The 22,847-nt window shown below is 43.7% G+C and overlaps 1 protein-coding gene across 5 annotated transcripts in view; it reads left to right on the forward strand.

Moving 5' to 3' along the window:
• The window catches only part of TRAK2 (trafficking kinesin protein 2), a 233,460-nt gene that overhangs the window by 64,144 nt on the left and 146,469 nt on the right, over nt 1-22,847 (forward strand). For 4 of the 5 annotated variants that reach the window (XM_030209080.1, XM_030209083.1, XM_030209079.1 and 1 more), the window contains one exon: nt 18,592-18,786. In XM_030209080.1, coding sequence (XP_030064940.1) covers nt 18,592-18,786 — 195 coding nt within the window. The remainder of the gene's footprint in view (nt 1-18,591; nt 18,787-22,847) is intronic. The other variant, XM_030209081.1, reaches the window with a different exon arrangement.

Genomic DNA, 22,847 nt, shown 5'->3' on the forward strand with positions numbered 1-22,847 from the left:
TAAAGGATCTATTATCTCTTCCCCCATTATTTTGTAAAATTCCGCCCTGTAACCGTCCACCCCCAGTGCTTTAAACAGCTGACTTTGATTAATGGCCAGCAGCACCTCCTCTGATGTAATAGGATTGTTGAGCTTCTGCTCATCTTGTGGAGATAGACTTGGCAGCTGTAACTGCTCTAAATACATGTCCCCCGACAAACCCTCGTCCGGCGGGATTCCATATAGCCCTTTTATAATAGTTATAGAAGATCTCGCTAATTTCTTGATCCGTAGAGACTCTTGTATCTTGCCCTCTCTTCATGGTGAGAACCCTAGTTTTCCCTTGCTTAGCCACGATCAACCGTGCCATCAGACGCCCCCCTTTGTTGCCGTGCTTATAAAGCTGATACTTGTAGTAATTCTGTGATCTCACAGCTTTTTGGTGAAGGATTTCATTTAATGCCGTTTGCAGGGACAGTAAATGTTGTTTATTCTCTAGGGAAGGCTGGCGACCATAACATCTCCGAGCCTTGCACACTAGCTGACTTAATCGTAATATTTCCTTAAGTTGGGCCTTACGTTTATGTACCATATAGCTGATGATTTCTCCACGGAGCACTGCCTTGGCTGTCTCCCAGTAGAGAATTGGATCATCAGCGTGTATTCCATTATGTAATTTATAATCTCGCCAACTTTGGTGTATGGACGCCTTAAAAGCTGGGTCCCGATAGAGCTCCACTGGGAACGCCCATCTACCATGTCCTCTCTGTTCCCCCCCCCCGGGTGACCAGCACATTTCCACCCAGGCGTGATCCGAGATCACAGTGGCGCCTATAACCGAGCTCATCACTGAGCCAAAAAGCTGCTCCGAAATCAGCAAATAATCAGTTCGCGCTTGCGTTCCATGAACTCGAGATAAGTGCGTGTAATCCCTCCCCTGCGGGTCAAGGGTCCGCCAAACATCCACCAGCCCCATCTGCCGACAGAGATTAGGCAGCCCTTTATTCTCCTGGCCGAGAATCTGCCTCCTGGCCCCTGTACTATCCATCAAAGGATCCATCACTATGTTGAAATCCCCACCCAGTATTATGGGCAAAGGGTTATGTCGTAACAATCTTAAAGTAATCATCCTATAAAACTTCCGGTCATATTGGTTCGGTGCATATACATTCCCAAACAGCACTGTTTGACGGTTTATGGTAGCCTCACAGATCAAAAATCTTCCTCCCGGGTCAGTGAATCGTACTTCCAATTTGTCTACAATCCCCTTTCTGAACAAGATGGCAACCCCTCCTTTTTTTCCCCCGAGCCTCTGCAGAGACGCACTCCCCCACCCACCAGGTACGCAGTTTCGCATGTTCCACAGCTGATAAGTGGGTTTCCTGCAACAGGGCTATGTCTACTTTGTGTCTTTGCAGTTGTTGTAGTATTTTAGTACGCTTAATGGGAGACGTGATCCCTCCTACATTCCACGTCACAACTTTCAGGGATCCCAGTTCTCGTAAGATACCAGTCCTTGAGATCTATACCACTCTTGCCTTGAAGAGGGGTGTCCCAGCCACCCCCCCCCCCCACTAACCCAAACCCCCCTTTTAAACTCCCCCAGCCCCAAAACGGGACCATCACATAAAACGCCCCTTACCCCCTCACCCTCCTGTAAACCATTACCACCTCAACCGCCCAACCCTGAGATTCCCCTACAATTATAACAGCAACATATGAAGATAGAAAATTGCTCACATAACCTATATATTAATAACTTATAAACATCGAAACCTCTGCATCTGAGTCCTCAGCAGATCTCCGCTTTTCTGTAGGGCAGCAACCACTTCCTCCGGGTACCTCGAAAGTCCTGCGGCTCCACCAGCTATCTCAGTCCGTCTGATCCGGTACATCTTGAGCAATAGTCGTCTTATCTGTTCCCCACAGAAACTGGCAGTCCATTCTCTTTGGCGAGGCCCATTTGTAGTCACCTCAGGTCTCTCAGTTTCCATGCTAACTCCCCCTGGGGACGAACATATGGTAGGTGTACTTTATTCAATGGTGCAACTGCACTCTCCCTTTTAATATATGAGCAACTGCTAAGCCTGCATATTGAAACCAACAGTTAACATGCAATGTACTGCTTCTAAAACAGTCAATAGTAATCCAAATTCTAACAGAAACAATTTGTAATCCATGCCCTGTAAGGCTGTAGTGCCTCCATCACTCCTCCATAGGTCATTTATGAATTCCATGGCGCCTTCACGATCAGTGCTCCTCTAGAGAACTCAGAAAGGCCTGCGCTTGTTCCACGGCAGTGAAGGTCTTTGTCGCCGCCTGGTAAGTTACTCGCAGTTTCGCCGGATACTGTAAGGCGAATCTAATCTTCTTTTCAAACAACTTCGTACAAATCGGGGAAAACTTCCTTCGTTGCATCGCCACTGCCGCAGAGTAGTCCTGAAAGCAGAGCACTTTTTTGTTTCCATAGCGCAGCTCCCGGTCCTTCCTCAAGGCCTGCAATATAGCCTCTATGTGCGAAATTCAATAAACGGCAGATTACCACTCGCGGCCTCGCATTGTCTGAGTGCTTGGGTCCCACCCGATGCGCTCTTTCCACCTGAATGGCACTGAGATCCTCCGGGAGCTGCAGCTGTTCTGATAGCCAGGTTTCTATAAAAACTCTTAGGTTAGTAGTGTCTATAGCCTCAGGCAACCCCAAGAATTTCAGATTGTTTCTACGAGACCTGTTCTCAAGGTCTTCCAGCTTCTCTTCGTAGGCCTCCACTTGGGTTCTGAGTTTCTTATTTTCTTCCTCTATTTTTTGCACTTTATCCTCCAGGGCCCCATGTCGCTGCTGGAAGTCCGCCAGCTCCTTGTTTATCTGTCCCAAATTTTCCAGGACCAGAGATAATTTATTGTCGATGGGCCCCAGACGCTTATCTAACAGCGGCTCCATGGCGCTCGTCACCTCCGCTATCACCTCCGCCACCCACACCGAACTCACATTGTGCGCGGGCGGGCTCGGCGGAGCCGCCATTTTCTCCTCGCCGCCTCGCGTCTTTTCTTTGTCTCTACGGAGACTCTTCGCCGCCATAAGGTTTCGCGTCATTTTGGCCAACTTAAATTCTTCACCGTAAGTTCCTGAGCTGTAGGTGTGGATTTGGTGGTTCGCTGCGAGCTAATTCCCCAGTTTTTGAGGGTTTAGCGGGTAAGCTGGCAGGAGCGGGAGTTTCAGCAGCCGCTCCTGTTCATGGCGTCACGTGACCCCATGTTTCCTATTTTTATGTACATTGCTGAGAACTGTATCAGGAGGGTAGTTTACAAATTGTTTCAAATAACCAGCATGGGCTTTGTATTTATTTGCTCTGTTCTAACATTGGATTGTAAAAAGAGCCCCTTATCCTTCTATGTGAAGTTGACCAAAGTGCTTGGAAATTTTGTCTTTATTTTTGCTTGATTTGATCCCCAACAAATCTGAACTGGTGTGATCAAGTGCACAGTCCAGCTGGCTAACAGATATCTTTTCCTTATGTCTAGGCATGCTTGACCCTGGAAGGCATGTCAAGACTCACAATTTGAGAACCATGATGTTGGTGGCACACACGGAAGTGATCTGCAAGGCTACGGGGTTGACTTCTGTCAGCACATTCACATCCCATTGTTGTCTGGAGAATTTCCAGTACAGCAGTAAACTTATGTTCTCTGTCCTGTGGATTCTTTTTGAGAAATAGACTCCAAACCATAAAGCCCTACCCCTTTTATTTTTCTTTTTTATGAAGGCAACAAATCTAAAACGAGCAAAAGTCCTGGTGCCAACAAAACAAGTTAATATCCCCTGGAACTATTTTTTCTATATTCCCTTCTTTAGTTCTCATCTCTGAGAACTTCATATTCTTTTTTGTCTATAGAGAAAATGCTACAGGTGTTCTCGAAGGACAGTAGGATAGAAATCCTTATGGTACCCACTGACCTTCTCTAGGACTTGTATTTCCTCAAAATCAAACTGTAATTATTACCTTGGTATAAAAATTAGGTGATTCTGTGATGATGATGTAGGAATTCTTGCACATGTACAGTTATGCTACAAAGTTCTCTCAAATTCACAAGCTAGCTACTCATTCTACGGCACTGGTCTCTGTCAGAGGACATTATCCATCTGAGGGGATTTCTAGCCTGCTCTGCTTGGACACCTGTTTACAGATCAAGCAACTTTGTTAACTTTGTATTGTATGTGTTAATGTGTTTGCACAGTCTCTTCAAAACTTGTAAGTTACTGGGGTTCACATATGGACATTTATGATAAAGAACAGAGAGATGGTCAGTCTTATTTATTCAAGTTCCTGCATAGTTTTCACTATAAGTAGCACACCCAAAGCTCGATCACAACATTGTTAGAGAAATAGATGAACTGAATAAAGTTACAAGAGTTCTATCAGATAATCTGAGTAGTGAGTTAGAATGGAAGTCTGCAAATATTGACATTGGGAGGAGAGGCAGTAAGGCTGTAGGTAATAGGTTTTACAGTGTCATGGATGAAAAGACAGAGCTGATATTTGGATAAGATTGTGAACGCCAGGTATACCATGGGGGCTACAGTTCTACAAGGAAAACAAAACAAGGCAAAGCCACTTGCAAAATGGTATTGAAAATAGTGGCAATAACAAAACATTTAAAAACAAACACACATAGACAAAAAAAAAAAAGATTCTTAATAGAGGCAAGACAAACAGAAACCAAAAAGAAAAAAGCTCAAACTGGCAATGTTTCAGCAGATATGCCAGCATCCCAATATAAACCAAGTGACCAGATGTACAGATTTAACTCATAACCATATGTTTTGTTGGAATGATTAACAATCACTCAATTGATCTCTGAAAGAAAATCTAGCTCCTAATAATGATAAATATAGGTTTAAATGTGCAAATGAGCAAACTTATTTATAGAAGCAGTACAGGCAGGCACCAATACAACATTGTAAGTTCAAAGGTGTCCACCCTCGTAACCCAGTCATGGAGGAACTAAATCAATTTTTTATCCTTTTCTGCTTGTTACCTTTGGAGCCCCTTTTACTGAGCTGTGATAGGCATTAGTGTGGGCCTACCGTGCAGTAGAAAACACTGCCATGGGACACTCTGTGGTAGTGTTGCCATCAGCACTTGCTGAAAAATACTTTTTGTTTGTCAGCGCAGGAATCGTGACAATGGGTGGAAGAGTAGGCATGTCCTGTGCTAATCAGGTAGTGCAGGCACGTTGCTGCATGCTGCCCAATTACCATTGGGTTAGTGCGGGAGCCCTTAATGCCAACAAAATAGGTGTTCATAAGGGCTCCTGCAGTAATGGCCACGTGCTAATTGGGAAATTAGTGCGTGGCCATTAAAGAATAATATGGAAATGCAGCCATTTTACTGCCATGCTAAAAGTGGCTTCAGTGTGCAGAAAACCCACATTCTGACAATAGCGCCAGCCACTTTTTAGTGCAGCTTGGTAAAAGGGCCCCTTTGTTGTTTGTTTTATTTTGTTGCTGTTGGCTTTGCCTCTTTTTTTTTTTTTTTTCCTCGTTGGTAATGTGAGGCTTCAGTATGTCCTTTGTGCATTAGGAGAATACCTACAGTTTTAGCACTCCAATTTTTAGTTAGTCTATATCTTGAACTGAGCTTCTTAGGCTTTTTTTTTTTTTTAATTATTTATAAATTTTTTGTTTACATCCAATAATATAAACTTGAAATATCAGCAATCAAATAAAGGTAATCAAATTACTATAACCTAAGCAGGTTAAATTGTACAGGAAAAAAGTTTACATTTGTCCCCAATAGGTGGATCAAGACACTAGGAAATTTAAATCTATATAATAAATCAAAAATTAAAACGGGAGGGGCTACGGATGTCTACAGCCGACGTTACAGCACTGTAATTAGGGAGGCAAAACAGTTGGCGACTTAACATTTTCTTTAGATGAGAGAAATTCTAACAATTTCAAAGGGGAAAAAAAAATGTAATTATTCATTTCAAAAGTTACAAAGCATTTACAGGGAAACTTTAACAAGAAAGTAACACCCAATTTAACATCTCTAGATCTATAAGAGAGAAATTCTTTCCTCCTTTTCTGTGTACTTCTTGCCATATCAGGAAAAATTTGAACTTTTTGTCCCAAAAACATTTCATTTAAATGGTGAAAGTAGAGTCTCAAAGTATTGTTTCTATCAAGTTCAAGAGCAAATGATGCAATCAGCGTGGTTCTCTCTGTTACAAGCTCCAGAGAGTTTTCAAGAAACTCAGTCAAGTTTAAACTTGGGGTTACCTGTGGTTGTTCATTCAATTGTTTCACTATCCCTGAAATATATTGGGCCCTCATTATAGGGGGATATCCCTCCATAGGAATCCCTAATATTTCACTGAAATACTTCTTGAGCATATCCACTGCTGAAATTAAGGGTGACTTGGGAAAATTCAAAAACCGCAGGTTATTTATCCTCCCATTATTCTCCAGATATTCTATTTTTCTCTCTTGGGTTTCTTTATCTTTAATCAAAGTAGTTGTTAAATTCTTTAATTGTTTAACTTCATTTTCAATCACCTCAATTTGCCCTCTATGTTCTTGAACATCTTTAGTCAATGTTTGATAGGATTGTTTTAAGTCCTTAATTTCGCCAGTAAGAGAAACATTCATCTGCAGTAATGTCTTGTTCACCCCCTGGATTGCTTCCCACAATGTCTCCATTGTCACCCTCATTGGTCTCTTCATACCTCCAATATCCTCGGAAGGTAGATCCTGGGTTCTAGGGGCAGCGTCCAGCGTCTGTCCCCGACTCGTTGTTTCCTTCACAGGAGTCTGTGCGCCGAAAGATCCTCCTTCCGCAAACAGCAAGGCTGCATTCCCCAGCTGCTGCGGTCCTGCCGGCGCCATCACACTTCCGGGTTGTGGAGGGGGGGTGGAATCGGGAGGACTCAGCGTCACTCCCTCAGCGCTGCGCTCGGTTCCTGAAGGAGTCGAACCCGTTGAAGTAGGCATTCTTTCGCCCGGGGTCCTGGCTCCGAAGCTCTCCAACGTCGTTTGCCTCAAGATTGGAGTCGATGTTGGCACCATGGAGGTAGGGGCCTGCGTTTTCCCCTTTCTCTTTCCCATTTTTAAAATCGGAAAGAGAACTTCTGTCAGCTTTTACGTTCGCTGGAACCGCGGAGCCCAGGGCTCACACAGCCGTTAGCGCCGCCATCTTGATCCTTTCCGCATCTTAGGCTTTTTAATGATTCAATAGTCCACAAGGAATTCTCTTGGCTCTGCAGCATTCAATAATGGACATAAAGGTCTAATTCTTATCAAATTTTCTTGACACATGCCAACTTGACTCATTTATTTGGGAAACCACATTCCAGCTTATTTTTGAAAGAGACGCCCATATTTTGACCCAAATCGGGAGATGGGCGTCCGTTTCCCATGGGCGCCCAAATCGGAAACCCGATTTTTGGCGTCCTCAACTGCAGTCCGTCACGGAGACGAACAAAGATCACGGCGGTGTGTCGGAGGCATGGCGAAGGCGGGACTGGGGCGTGGTTATCGGCCGAGGAGAGATGGGTGTCTTTACAAGAAGGGCATTTTTGACGAGAATTTGGTCCGTTTTATTTGGACCCTTTTATTCAGGTCCAAGTCCCAAAAAAGTGCCCCAACTGACCAGATGACCACCGGAGGGAATCGGGGATGACCTCCCCTGACTCCCCCAGTGGTCACTAACCCCCTCCCACCAAAAAACCCCCACTTTACAAACTTTTTTTGCCAGCCTGTATGCCAGCCTCAAATGCTGTACCCACCTCCATGACAGCAGAATGTCATGACAACCTTTCCCTGGTTCTGATGTGGGTCTCGGGTGAGTGTGACAACTTTTCTGTTAAGGGCACTGCAGAGTCACATCAGCAATGCATTGTGGTGGGTGTAGGGTATTGGGCTCCGTGATTCCACTAGCTTGTGTTAAATGCTCACGATGTTGGTAGTTGGTAGGCTCTACTCCCATGGTGCTTTTCCCTCCGCTTACTGGGTCTGAGTGTGCCCTGTTTTGTTTCCGGTAGTCCATGAGGTAGTGGCCATTTGTGTAAGACACTTTTAGATCCCTTTCATGTGTTAGCCACGTTACAGCACTTAATTCTTACCTTGAATGTTGCTGAAAGAGGGCATTGTACACCATTCTGCCAGCTCGGGCCTACTGCTAATCTCAGTACCAGGGAGACTCGTTGCCAGTGGGGCACAACCTCTGATCTGCAGTTAACTGTGAGTAAAGGTGCTTATTCAAATACAGGACGTTTTCAGCGAGATTAGTCTTCAGGTGTGAACTGCTGTGCCAAAGTTATACAGCAGCAACAAGTCCTGTCCCTGGAGCACTTTTAGTGGGTACTGCAGTACACTTCAGGCAGGCAGACCCAGACCCATTCCTCCCCCCCCCCCCCCCCCCCCCACACGTAATACTTGTGGTGGTAAATGGGAGGCCTCTAAAACCCACTTTACACACATGTAGTTGCCCCCTTCACCCCTAAGAGCTATGGTAGTGTTATACATTTGTCCCTCCCACAACCAAATGGCTTGGAATAGGACGTTTCTGAGCTGGGCGTTTTTAGTTTCCATTATCGCAAAAAAAAAAAAAAACGCCCATCTCAGGACCAAATCAATGGCATTTGGTCCGTCCAAACCGTATTTTCGAAACGAAAGATGGACGCCCATCTTTTTCGAAAATACAGTCTGTCCCACCTCTTCACATACCCATTTTCAGACATAGACGCCCATGGAGATGGGCGTTTGCGTTCGATTATGCCCCTCATTGTCCTCAGAAAGAAGATATTGAATGATTATTGAGGTAGCTGTCACTGAAACTGGAGGTACTGTCCAATGGACAAAGGACATATCTAAGCCTCACGTTGCCAACAGATTTTGATATATCAAAACAAAATTAAAGTGGTAAATAGAAGCAAATCTGCAAAAAAGCAGGATATTAGTTTTAGCATTCTGACTAGAGATTTTAACAATAAATTAGAAAGTTAGAGAGTTAAAGATGAAATTTAAGAATTTTGAGAGAGACAATAATGGCAGAAAATGAGAGATCTTCTTTGGTCTAAGGTGACATAAATGGTAGTCTGAGTAAGTTGAGTCTGGTGCCTTGTTTGGATTCTCCTTTCTCACCACCAACTCCTACTCCACCTACCCATCTCCCTTCAGCTCTAGTCTGAGTTTTTTTGTATGTTCTATGGTTATTTTCTATTTTTCTTGCCTCTGTTCTATGAAGACATTTTAATTAAAATGGTTTATTTTTGATACTGTTGTGTTTATTTAGCTTTGCTATTTTTGTTTTACCAAGGTGAAGAAGACTCGGTAAAGGTATAAAATATCACTCATTTCAGAGATTGAGTAGATTAAATGCTGGTCAAGTTGTTCTGTACTGAGATCAGCTGACTGTCAGATAAACCCTTTTTATAAGTTTTCCAAGCACAGGTCTCAGTTCCCTGTATGAAGGACCCAAGTTTCCGAATTATTCTAAGGAACTAATTTGGACTTTACTAATTCGTGTATATCTTCTTATAGAAAGAGAAATGTACAAGAATAGAAAATGTTTGCTTTTCTGTAAGATGTCTTTGAATCTTCCCACAAACTGAAATACTTTTTTTTTACTTTTTTTAATTTAAAAAAGCATTCTTCTTTAGCATCCTTACCAGACCAGTCCAGGACCTGTGGGTTATGTTGTCTTTCAGCCAGCAGATGGAAACAAAGAAGCAAAGTAGTTCTGTGATTAACCCCTCAAGGGGCACCATGTAGTTATAGAAGAATCTCAGTATTTCTCTGTCTCCAGCAGATAGTGACGATATGCCATGTAGGCTCCAAATAGGCCTTATATGCTCCTCAAACTGTTCCTACTGGTGAAGTTGAGCTCATTTGCCTTCTAACGTAGAGAAAGTTTAATGAAACTTGATGTACCGCTCCATCTTGTCAGGTCTAAGCGGTTCACAAAGCAATAGTAAAATAAAACAACCAAATAAAAAGGAATGCTGTTTATAAATAGGAAAAAAAAAAAAGAACACATCACAAGTCATTCACACAAATAATAATAACGCACTATAGTTGTTGTGGCTTTTGGGGCACTTTCAAACAGTGAAATGTATGGTGATTGAAGAAGTAAAAATTTCATTGGCCTTCATGCAAGATGATGCTTTACTCCTCAGCTTGGATATTTTTTTGGAATCAGTCATGCTGTCCTGCATTCCTTTCACAGAGAGCGTAAGAATGACAGCCAGTTGTTTTCCTTCTTCCATGCCAGAGTTGGGCATAGTTGCAGGAACTAGTTTGCCCGAGGTGCAGAGTTTACAGGGACGGAAGTGCCACTAATGCGGTCTTCACCTTCTGCAGATTTTTCTTCAGTTATTGCTCAAGGTAGCAGCGTAGCTTGAAGCTGGAGCCCAGGCAGGATATTATAGGCTCAGATACTCTGTGTTGCCCTGTGAGGGTGACATAGTACTTTATGGAAGCTAACGTATAGCACTATGCGAGTGGCACATGGTGCTTCACAGAAGCTAGCATTTTCAGTTGGCAGCACTGTGTGACGTAAGAACTTAAGCCTTGAAGGTAACTTATTTGGTTTTGTATATCTCTGCTATGTTTATGCCCTATGAATACTTTATGCTTGTATTTAGGCACAACTGCCACTGCCCTCCTGAATATTGATTCGTGTTACACTAGACTGCCTTCTGGTGTTCAGTTGGCACCCATTATTTTTGTTAAAATTAATTTTTGTGCTGTAGGTCTACATGGCTTCACTTTAGCGATCAGGCTAGTTATTTTGTGCAGTTGCTATGTCTTTGTGAAAGGCTAGCTAGTTGATTTTCATGAATGCATAGTGGTATAAATTTGTGACTTATTCAGATTTAGCCAGGCACTGTTAGTTTCTTCTTATGTTCTCTCTACCTTACAGGGGCGGCCTAAGGCAATATGCTGCCAGAGGCAGGGATGAAATGTCGCCAGCACCCAGTCTTGCATTTCTCCCCTTCCCTCCTCAGCCCTCTTCTCCATATTTACCTTATTTTTTTCTTTTCTAAAAGGTGCCAGTGATTCCCATAGGCTGCCTTGCCACGATGCTTCCGGCACCAGCCTCTTCACTCTGTGTCCTGCCTCTGAGGAAACAGGAAGTTATATCAAGAGGCAGGCTGCATTAGGGAGAAGAGGCCGGTGTTGGCGGCAGGGCAGCTTATGGGAATCGCTGCCACTGCTGCCTTTTGGAAAAAATAAGGTAAACATGGGGAAGAGGGTTGAGGAGAGAAGGGTAGAGTTCCACCTGAGGTCCCCACCTCAGTTGGCCTAATGGTAGAGCCGCCACTAGGTGATTCCCTAGTTCATAGATTGCCTTCTAAATGTGTAAACTGCCTAATTGAAGATAGATACTGTAAGTAAATAGATGAAACACTCTAGCAACATATCCTTGGTCTGATTTCAGCAGTTATTTACTTTATCTTTCTCCTCAAGTAATAGCAGTGGCAGTTTGGCCAGCACTCCCTCAATTTATGTTGGTTGGTATTACAACTGTAGGAGCAAAATACTCACGCCAACTTCAAAAAGCACTAAAGGATGTAAGGCTTCAGGACAGCCCCATTGTACATGGATCATAGCCAACATAGTAACATAGTAGATGACGGCAGAAAAAGACCTGCATGGTCCATCCAGTCTGCCCAAGACAAACTCATATGTGTATACCTTACCTTGAATTGAATTTGTACCTGTCCTTTTCAGGGCACAGATCATATAAGTCTGCCCAGCAGTATGTCCCGCCTCCCAACCACCAGTCCCGCCTCCCATCACCGGCTCTGGTACAGACCGTATAAGTCTGCCCTCCCCTATCCTTGCTTCCCAACCACCACCCCCTCTTCCCCCCACCTGCTCCGCCACCCAATTTCAGCTAAGCTTCTGAGGATCCATTCCTTCTGCACAGGATTCCTCTATGCATATCCCATGCATGTTTGAACTCCGTTACCGTTTTCATCTCCACCACCTCCCGCGGGAGGGCATTCCAAGCGTTCACCACCCTCTCCGTGAAAAAATACTTCCTGACATCTTTCCTGAGTCTGCCCCCCTTCAATCTCATTTCATGTCCTCTCGTTCTACCGCCTTCCCATCTCCGGAAAAGTTTCGTTTGCGGATTAATACCTTTCAAATATTTGAACGTCTGTATCATATCGCCCCTGTTCCTCCTTTCCTCCAGGGTGTACATGTTCAGGTCAGCAAGCCTCTCTTCATACGTCTTGGAACGTAAATCCCATACCATCCTCGTAGCTTTTCTTTGCACCGCTTCCATTTTTTTAACATCTTTCGCAAGATACGGCCTCCAAAACTGAACACAATACTCCAGGTGGGGCCTCACCAATGTCTTATACAGGGGCATTAAAACCTCCTTTCTTCTGCTGGTCACTCCTCTCTCTATACAGCCTAGCAATCTTCTAGCTACGGCCACCGCCTTGTCGCACTGTTTCGTCGCCTTCAGGTCCTCAGATACTATCACCCCAAGATCCCTCTCCCCGTCCGTGCCTATCAGACTCTCCCCGCCTAACACATACGTCTCCCTTGGATTTCTACTCCCTAAGTGCATCACTTTGCATTTCTTCACATTGAATTTTAATTGCCAAACGTTATTCTTCTAGCTTCTTCAGATCTTTTTTCATGTTTTCCACTCCCTCCGGGGTGTCCACTCTGTTGGAAATTATGGTGTCATCCGCAAAAAGGCAAAATTTACTTTGTAACCCTTCGGCTATGTCACTCACAAATATATTGAACAGAATCGGCCCCAGCACCGATCCCTGAGGCACTCCACTACTCACCTTTCCCTCCTCCGAGCGAACTCCATTTACCACCACCCTCTGGCGTCTGTCCGTCAACCAGTTCCTAATCCAGTTCACCACTTTGGGTCCTATCTTCAGGCTGTCTAGTTTATTTAAGAGCCTCCTGTGGGGAACCGTGTCAAAAGCCTTGCTGAAATCTAAGTAGATGACGTCCATAGCACGTCCTTGATTTAATTCTCCTGTCACCCAGTCAAAGAATTCAATGAGATTCGTTTGGCACGATTTCCCTTTGGTGAAACCATGTTGTCTCGGATCTTGCAACTTATTGGCTTCCAGGAAATTCACTATTCTTTCCTTCAGCATGGCTTCCATTACTTTTCCAATAACCGAAGTGAGGCTTACCGGCCTGTAGTTTCCAGCTTCTTCCCTATCCCCACTTTTGTGAAGAGGGACCACCTCCGCCGTTCTCCAATCCCTCGGAACCTCTCCCGTCTCCAAGGATTTATTAAACAAGTCTTTAAGAGGACCTGCCAGAACCTCTCTGAGCTCCCTCAGTATTCTGGGGTGGATCCCGTCCGGCCCCATGGCTTTGTCCACCTTTAGCTTTCCAAGTTGTTGATACACACTCTCTTCTGTGAACGGCGCTCTATCCACCTCATTCTCAGGTGTGCTTTTGCCAGTCCCTCTCGGTCCTTCCACAGGGTTTTCTTCAGTGAAAACAGAACAAAAGTATCTATTTAGCAAATTGGCTTTTTCTTCATCATTTTCTGCATAGCGTTTTGTTGTATCTTTTAGTCTCACAATTCCCTTTATAGTTTTTCTTCTTTCACTAATATACCTGAAGAAGTTTTTGTCTCCTCTCCTTACATTTCTAGCCATTTGTTCTTCCGCTTGCGCCTTCGCCAGACGTACCTCTCTCTTGGCGTCTTTCAGTTTCATCCGGTATTCCTCCCCGTGTTCCTCATCTTGAGATTTTCTATATTTCTGGAACGCTAACTCTTTAATCTTTATTTTCTCAGCCACATGCTTTGAGAACCATATCGGTTTCCTTTTTCTCTTGCTTTTATTTACTTTCCTTACATAAAGGTCTGTGGCCCTGTTTATTACTTCTTTTAGCCTGGACCACTGTCCTTCCACTTCTCGTATGTCCTCCCAGCCCATCAGCTCCTTCCTCAGGTATTCTTCCATTTTGTTAAAATCAGCTCGCTTGAAATCCAGGACTTTGAGTTTAGAGTGGCCGCCATCCACATGAGCCGTTGCATCAAAACAAACCGTTTGATGGTCACTGTTTCCCAGGTGTGCAGCCACTCGGACATTTGACACACTATCCCCATTTATGAGCACCAGATCCAACGTGGCTCCCTCCCTCGTGGGTTCGTTCACCATTTGTCTGAGCAGAGCACTTTGGAAAGCATCCACAATCTCTCTACTTCTTTCCGATTTTGCAGACGGAACCTTCCAATCTACATCCGGCAGATTAAAATCTCCCAACAACAGCACCTCTCTTTTCTTCCCCAACTTTTGAATATCAGCAATCAGATCTTTATCCAGTTCCTCCAATTGTGTCGGGGGTCTGTAGACAACACCCACGTGGACCAAGGTTTTATCCTCTCTTGTTAAGGTGATCCATATCGCTTCTTCCTTTCCCCACTTCCCTGTCATTTCAGTTGCTGCGATATCATTTCTCACATACAGAGCTACTCCTCCACCTTTACGTCCCTCTCTATCCTTCCTAAAAAGATTATAGCCTGGTATGTTTACATCCCATTCATGGGAACCATTGAGCCATGTCTCTGTGACTGCAACTATGTCCAAGTCATTCTCCAACATCGATTTGGACCAAAAGTGGATAACCGGGGGAAAGTCCAAAACATGTGACTTAATGTGGCAGGGTCATGGTGGCATTTTGGACAAGCCCCAGTGCGGCCAAATGAGGCCTGGAATGTTCTTGAGGGAGAGATGATCTGAGGTCACTTTCACAGCCAATTCCGCAGACCAAGTATGACAATTACTGTAATCAAGGTCCTCAGTTGAGCCAAGGAGAAATCTGTGATGGTAACGCAAGGGCACCAGATTCTGAGAGCCCAATGTAAGTGCTGTATTAAGGGTATCCTGCACATCCTCACTGAGGTTAACCCACCCCAATACAGTGACATAATGGGTCAGCTGATGATAAGCAAAAAAAGTCAGTGGGCAGTTTATATTTTTGCTGCAAGACTTTCAATTTACCTTCCTCATTCAGAAGTTGAAACAGATAATGTATTCCCACGTTTCACTATTGGGCAAAAATAGGAGAATCCGTGCTGGGAGGGCAATTAGGGTTGTGAAAAAGAACCAATAAGGTGTTGCTGGAGCAGATAAAAGATTATGTTTACACAACCACCTCCAGGCAGCTCTCGCAGAAAGTAAAAGTGGATTATGATGTAACACAGGATCTGTTCAGCCTGGGATAGTATGCAAAAGCCAACTAATATGTGTCATGGAAGAAAGAAGTTTCTAAGGGAGTGACAGAAACTGTCTTCATTCCTTTGAGCCTGTCGTTAAAATGTCTCGTGGAATAGGTGATAGATATCTGATATTGAGAAGCCGCAGATCCCCATGGGCCCTAGGCTTCTGCAAAGTGGATAAAGGAAGTCTGGGGCGTCCTCCCTTCCAAAGAAAACGCTGTAATGCCCTCTTCAACACTTGCTCCTCCCGCCTCTTTAAGAACAAAGGTAACATCTGAAACGCATAAAGCCAACGGGGAGCCAACAAGCATGATCAGAGAGCATTATGCTAACAATCTTATTTATTTATTTATTTATTGCATTTGTATCCCACCTCTTTGCAGGCTCAATGTGGCTTACAATTTATCATGGATACTGGAAATAGAAGAGAATATACATTTGGTTTACAGAGGGTTTTGTGTTACATGGTGGTGAAATACATGATAGTGTTAAAGCAAAGACATTATAAGACAATTCTGGATATTTTAAAGATTATACAGTTACACGTGTTGATCTTTGTGATATATCTTGTCGAAGAGAGAGGTTTTCAATAGTTTACGGAAATTGGTCAATTCATAAATCGTTTTCAGGTTACGTGGCAACGCGTTCCAGAGCTGCGTGCTCGTATAGGAAAAGGTAGATGCGTGCATTGATTTGTATTTCAGACCTTTACACTTGGGAGGATGAAGATTAAGGAGTGTGCGAGAAGATTATTTTGCGTTCCTGGGTGGTGGTTCTATTAGGTCGGACATGTAGGATGGGGCATTGCCATGGATGATTTTATGGACTAGGATGCAAAGTTTGAACGTGATTCGTTCTTTTAGTGGGAGCCAGTGTAGTTTTCCTCGTAGGGGTTTTGCGCTTTCGTATTTTGATGTGCCGAATATTAGTCTGGCTGCTGTGTTCTGGGCTGTCTGGAGTTTTTTGAGTATTTGCTCTTTGCAGCCAGCGTAGAGTGAGTTACAATAGTCCAAATGACTGAGTACCAATGATTGTACCAGATTGCGGAAGACAGTCCTTGGAAAAAATGGTCTAACTCTTTTTAGTTTCCACATTGAATGAAACATCTTTTTAGTTATGTTTTTCGCATGATTCTCAAGTGTTAGGTGTCGATCAATGGTGACTCCAAGAATTTTTAGGGTGTCCGAAACTGGTAGATTTAGTTTAGGTGTGTTGATGGTGGTAAATTTATTCTTGTTGTATTGCGAAGTGAGTACCAGGCATTGGGTTTTCTCTGCATTAAGTTTCAGCTGAAATGCATCTGCCCAGGAATTCATGATTTGTAGGCTTTGCTTGATTTCATTGGAGATTTCCCTTAGATCTTGTTTGAATGGGATGAAGATTGTTACATCATCAGCGTATATATGTGGGTTTAGGTTCTGATTCGATAGTAGTTTGGCCAAGGGTGTCATCATTAGGTTGAATATGGTTGGTGAGAGGATAGCACCCGCTTCTGCAAGGGATAAGCTACAAATATGTAATTAATTTTATTTATTTATTTATTTTTGTTACATTTATACCCCGCGCTTTCCCACTCATGGCAGGCTTGATGCGGCTTACATGGGGCAATGGAGGGTTAAGTGACTTGCCCAGAGTCACAAGGAGCTGCCTGTGCCTGAAGTGGGAATCGAACTCAGTTCCTCAGTTCCCCAGGACCAAAGTCCACCACCCTAACCACTAGGCCACTCCTCCACTCCTAGTATAAATCCTTTGCGGTACAGAATAAAACTGTAACCCATTCTCTTTAACATTACAGTCTCGCCAAATATCAAAGAGGCCCAACAGTGTGAATTTTAAGGAATACTTGGGAGAATTCAGATCTCTTCCAACTTGCCTCTTCACTACTTTCTCTAGTTTTGCTGAAGCTTAAGAGGTGTAGTACCGATACAGCAATGCACAAGAAAGAAAGAAGGTTATATGTTTCATTGCTTTGTCAGTCAAAATACTGAGCATTCTAGGACTGCATGGTGCCCTTTGGGCAAATCATGCAGAACTACGTTGTTTTCTCTGTCTCCATCTGCTGGTAGAAGGATATAACACAAAGGTCCTGGACTAGTCTGGACTAGTCTGGTAAGACTAAGGGAAATAATTGTTTATTTAAAAAGCTGAAAGCCCACCTATCAAAAATTCTAAGCAGGTTACAATAAAATCAAGCTCAAAATGTAACATTCAAAAATTATAAAGTAGAAATATGATGTACTAAACATAAAACATTTAACACATTGCTATATATCATTAACAAATGTTTCCTTGATCACATATATCACCAATACCAATCATTAGCAGGTAAGATCTAATTTCTCCTTATAAATTGTAAGGTGGAAAAATGTGGAACATAGGAAGCTATGGATGAATTAAAGCCAAGTGACCAGTCCAGTTTATTCTTCTGTTGCATCAGCATATAAGCTCATTGTCACGAAACGCCCTCTAGGTGGCCAACCAGGGGCTAACCCTGTGGCCACCTAGAGGATCTGTCCCATCACTGCTCAGGACCACTACCACCTGGGCACGTGGCATACCCTTCCTTCCACCTGCTGGGTTATATTTGCCTCTGGGCGAGTCTCCCATCCGCAACTTAATTCCCCAGTGGTTTCTAAGGATACTGGGGCCACACTTCCAGGGGTCCCACAGTACCTAGAAAGCACCCAAAACACAAACCACCAGGATTCTTAGTCTAGGACGAACAAGTTAGAACAATGAACGGATGAATAGGGTGTAATTAGTAGAGAATAACAGGTAAATTAAACAGGAATCAATATTAAACTAAATGAACACTTATTCACTACCTGAGTAGTACCTGGGGAGTTTAGGAAAATGTAGCTGCTCACAGTCTTTGAACAGGGTCTCAGTATAGAGGTCTGTACCATCCACACTCCCACTATGAGACTAAAGATTTCCAGCAGAATCAGTCGGATCTGAGAGCATAAACACGGAGGCTTCTGACCAGCAGCAGTGCAGATTACTTCTCAGCTTAGGCAGGAAGAAGAAACTCACTTCTGTAACAACTTTACAAAGGACAGACAGCATCTGCTGGCCAAACAAGGGAAACGCACATCATAAAAAATAGCTATACAATTTACAAGCAGGAAAATTCCCTGTTTCGCCACACATTGATTTCCGCTTTTCTGACACTCAACACTTACACAGTATAGAAACTCCACTGAAAAATGTTTTATAAATATTAATTAGGTTTGATGATGATAAAAATTTTGAATCTATGAACTTATATTCAAATCTGAAAGTGAATATCTTGTTTGGAGCTGAATAATGAGGGTCATGAGCCAGTTAATTAATTTACTGTATACTATATGTGCTGTTCCATTTTTAAGAATCTGGCTGTTTTCTGCAGCAGTGTGCGCCAGTGAAGATGTTCCTGAGGTGGAACTTGTGAGCCTTCTGGAAGATCAGTTACCCCAGTATCAGCTGCGTGTGGATTCCCTATATCTCTATAATGACCAGGACTGGATTGACTCCCCTTCACCCCAGAAAAATGCTGCTAGCTCACTCTCCCCAATACTTGCTGACGAGACCTTTCGTTACATGAGTGAGTATTTCTGATGTAAACATGGTGTTGCAAAAGTATTAATGACCAGCAAAATTGCAAGTTCTCCGTTTACAAGTACTGTAGGATGAATTAGCCACTTAGCCGGGGGATGTCATCTGACAGCACCACAAGTCTCCTCAGTTTATTTTTGTCCACAGTGTACACTTTCCCTGCATGTTCATCAGCTGTTCACCATTGTTTATGTGTATGGGTTGGGTTTTTTTTTTTTTTAAACTTTATCCTCCTTTGTATTTTGCTTTCCTCCAAGGCCCAACCCCCTTAAAAAAAAAAGTTGACCCCAAAATTGATTTTGCTAACTGCTTCTTTATGCCAGAAGGCTTCAAGCAGTGTTTCTGGTGGATATCCCAAACAGGTATATTCTATCCACAGAAGTGCTATTAATGCTCAGGACTGGACCACAATGTCCCAGCTGCGTTGCCAAGGGCAAGAAATACAGAAGATTCCAAGTGAGAGAGACCTGTAGTCCTCTCTGATTCCCTTATATCTTCAAAGAAATACAAGGAGGAAAAGTGTCCCCAAGGATTTGAGATCCCAAGCTGCTCCTGTGTAAGGAGAATGGAGATGCCACTGTACTCTAGGGGTGGGTCTGCCTCAAAGGACTGAGAAAGAGGCATGTTAAAAACATCCTTCAAAGGATGACAACTCCTGAAAGAAGAGACCATGAAACATCACAGTACAGAGGTCCTTGTCATAGGAAGCAGATATTGGCACTGAAAAATTTTATCAGTCTATAGAGTAGTCCAATGGTTAATGCAGTGGGCTGAAAACTGGGTTTGTTTCCCACTGTGGCTTCTTGTGATCATGTGCAAGTCACTTAACCTTCCATAGGACCGGGTACACTAGGAAGAGAGAGAGTGCCTGCATATAATGTAAACCGCTTTGGTTGTGCCACAGAAAGACAGTATATCAAATCCATGATGCTGATTCAGTACTCCGTACTGAGCCTGATAGATTGTGTCTTTTGACTTCAAAATAGTCCAGAAGTTTAAAATGACACATGACTATTTCCTTCTAGTCAAAATAATCAATGGATTTACAGTTTAATTGTTGTTGCTGCTGCTACCCGTTTAAGAACAGAAGAAGAATCTGATAAACTGAGAGCTCTTTCTTGGTTGTGATTCCAAAGCACAAAAGATTTTTAGTGTTAGTTTATCCAAAACTGTAAGCATTGAGTACTCTGTTCCAGGTGACAGCTGAGATTTTTACGATAATACTGAGGAATCTGTAGTAGTGCTATCTGATTCAGCCAAAAAGTATTCGATTCAGTTCACTCATATGGATTTTTTTTTATTTGATTCAGTTCTTTAAGGCTACTATCAATAAATAGAAAATAAAATCATTTTTCTACCTTTCGTTATTTGGTCTTTTCGTTTTTATAATCATGTTGGTCCCAGTTTCTGGCTTCCACTTTCTTCTGTCTTCTCTTTACTCTTTTGCCAGGGTCTCCTGGTTCTTTTGGTATACATGAGCACAGGTAAAATTCAGATATAAGAGAACTGAACTATACCTAATTTTTTTTTTAATCATTCAATTTTTATTGATGCAGAGAAGAAAAAGCAACCACATCTCCATAATACCAGTAGTAACCAATATGCCAACAATAGCTCATCACAGAAATCCGGAAAAACTCTTGAAGGCTAACCCTTTCCTTGGCTGAGAGGTGTCCAGCTCTCCCACTGGCTGCCTTTCAGGTGCTGTGGAGGACTTGCAGCTCATCTGCATATCCTCACAGCCTTCTCTGGAGTGGCTCCCAGGTCCACTCCGATCCACTCAGGGCCTCCGCTCTAGGTGCCCAGTCCTCCCACCAGGTGCTGGGGAGGACTTGCAGTCCTTCTGCATATCCCCACAGCCCTCTCTGGGGTGAATCCCAGGTCCACTCCGATCTTCCCAGGCTCCTCGCTCCAGGTGCCCAGGGTTTTCAGGTGCTTTTTTTGGCTAAGGTCAGGTGACCCTCAGGGGGAGGCATGCTGGCTTTGGCCTAACCCTTGGTAAGCCTTTCCTTGGCTGAGAGGTGCCCAGCTCTCCCACAGGCTGCCTTTCAGGTGCTGAGGAGGACTTGCAGCTCATCTGCATATCCTCACAGCCTTCTCTGGAGTGACTCCCGGGTCCACTCCGATCCACTCAGGGCCTCCGCTCTAGGTGCCGCACACCAGGGCATTTTCTCTTTACATTCATATTTTCTCCCTGTTACTACTTATGGCTCCAGTACACTTTCTCTTCCTCGTACTGTCCCTTCCTAATCTGTTTCTCCATCTGAAACCACTGTACAATGCATGAACACATTGCCCACCCTCTGCTTTCATCATCTCACTATCTCTTTTGTCCTCTTCCTTATTCTCAGCTCTCAACCTTCAACATTTCCTTCCTTCCATTCATCCATCTCCTTTCTATCTGAGTACATCTTGCCTTCGTCGCTGTCATCATACCTCTCCCACTCTTCTCCGTACTCTCTTGCGCCTTCTCCTGCTCTCCGCTGGGGACATCAATCCCAATCCTGGTCCTCCACATCAGCTCTCATCCTATTTGTGCAGGTCACACCGTGATGTCTCCAATCTAATTTCTGTTCCTCTCTTCCCCACTTCTTGCCTGCCTTTCTTGTGTACTCTGTGGAATCCCTGCTCTGTCTGTAACAAATTTTCCTACATCCATGACCTGTTTATCTCTCGTTCTCTCCATCTGCTTGCCCTAACTGAAACTTGGCTTCCTGAAGACTCTGGTTAAGTCACGGCCCTATGCGATGGAGGTTATCTTTTCTCCCATACTCCTTGCCCGGTTGGCCGCAGAGGTGGTGTCGGGCTACTACTTTCACCCTCTTGTAGATTTCAACCTCTTCTTCCACCTCATTCTCACTACTTTTCTTCCTTCGAAGCCCACTCCATCTGTCTATTCGCTCCTCTGCCTCTCCGAGTAGCAGTCATTTATCGTCCCCCCTGATAAGTCCATTTCTTCCTTTCTCACTGACTTTGACTCCTGGCTTTCCTTCTTTCTTGAACCTTCATCTCCTTTCCTCATTCTTGGGGATTTTAACATTCATGTTAATGATCCCTCTGACTGTAATGCTTCTCAGGTTCTCGCTTTAACATCCTCTTTCAATCTTCAACTGTGCTCCACTACCCCCACTCACCAGAATGGCCACTGTCTTGATCTTATCCTCTTCTCAAACTGCATCCTCTTGTCAAACTGCTCACTCTCCAGCTTCTGTGCCTCAGCTGTTCCCCTCTCTGACCATCATCTGATAACTTTCACACTTAAACACCCTCCTCCCCAGTCCTGTCCAATCTTAACCAATACATTTAGAAATCTTCAGGCTATTGACCCTTCTACTCTGTCCTCCAGTGTTTCAAATCTCTTCTCTACCACTGTGTTATCCAAGTCCTTCAATGAGGCTGTCTCTTCCTATAATACTATTCTCTCCTCTGCTCTGGATACTCTTGCTCCTCCCATTCCCCGCCCTGTAAAGCGTACCAAACCCCAGCCTTGGCTGACCTCTAGAATCCGCTACCTACGTTTCTGTTCCCACTCTGCCGAACGCCTTTGGCAGAAATCCCGTGCCCATGCTGACTTCATACATTTCAAATTCTTGCTGACCTCTTTCCAGTCTGCTCTTTTACAAATTCTTGCTGACCTCTTTCCAGTCTGCTCTTTTACTTGCCAAACAGGATTATTACATCCAGTTGTCAAATTCTCTTGGCTCAAACCCTCGACGTCTCTGTGCCACACTGAACTCTCTCCTCAAAGTGCCTTCACCTCCAACTCCCTCGTCACTTTCTCCCCAGACTCTGAGTACTTTCACGATAAGGTTCACAAGATTAAACTTGAATTCTCAACCAGGTCACCTCCACCTCTCTTTACCTTAGTCCATTCTCTCACCCTCCAACCCCTGCCTCCTTTTTTTTTCTTTTCTGAAATCACTGAAGAGGAAACTACATATCTTCTTTCCTCCGCAAAACTAACTACCTGTTCCTCCGATCCTATTCCCACCCATCTATTTAACACTATCTCTCCTACTGTCATCCCTTTTATCTGTCATATCCTCAGTC

This window comes from Microcaecilia unicolor, chromosome 7 (assembly GCF_901765095.1).
Source record: "Microcaecilia unicolor chromosome 7, aMicUni1.1, whole genome shotgun sequence".
Lineage (NCBI taxonomy): Eukaryota > Metazoa > Chordata > Amphibia > Gymnophiona > Siphonopidae > Microcaecilia > Microcaecilia unicolor.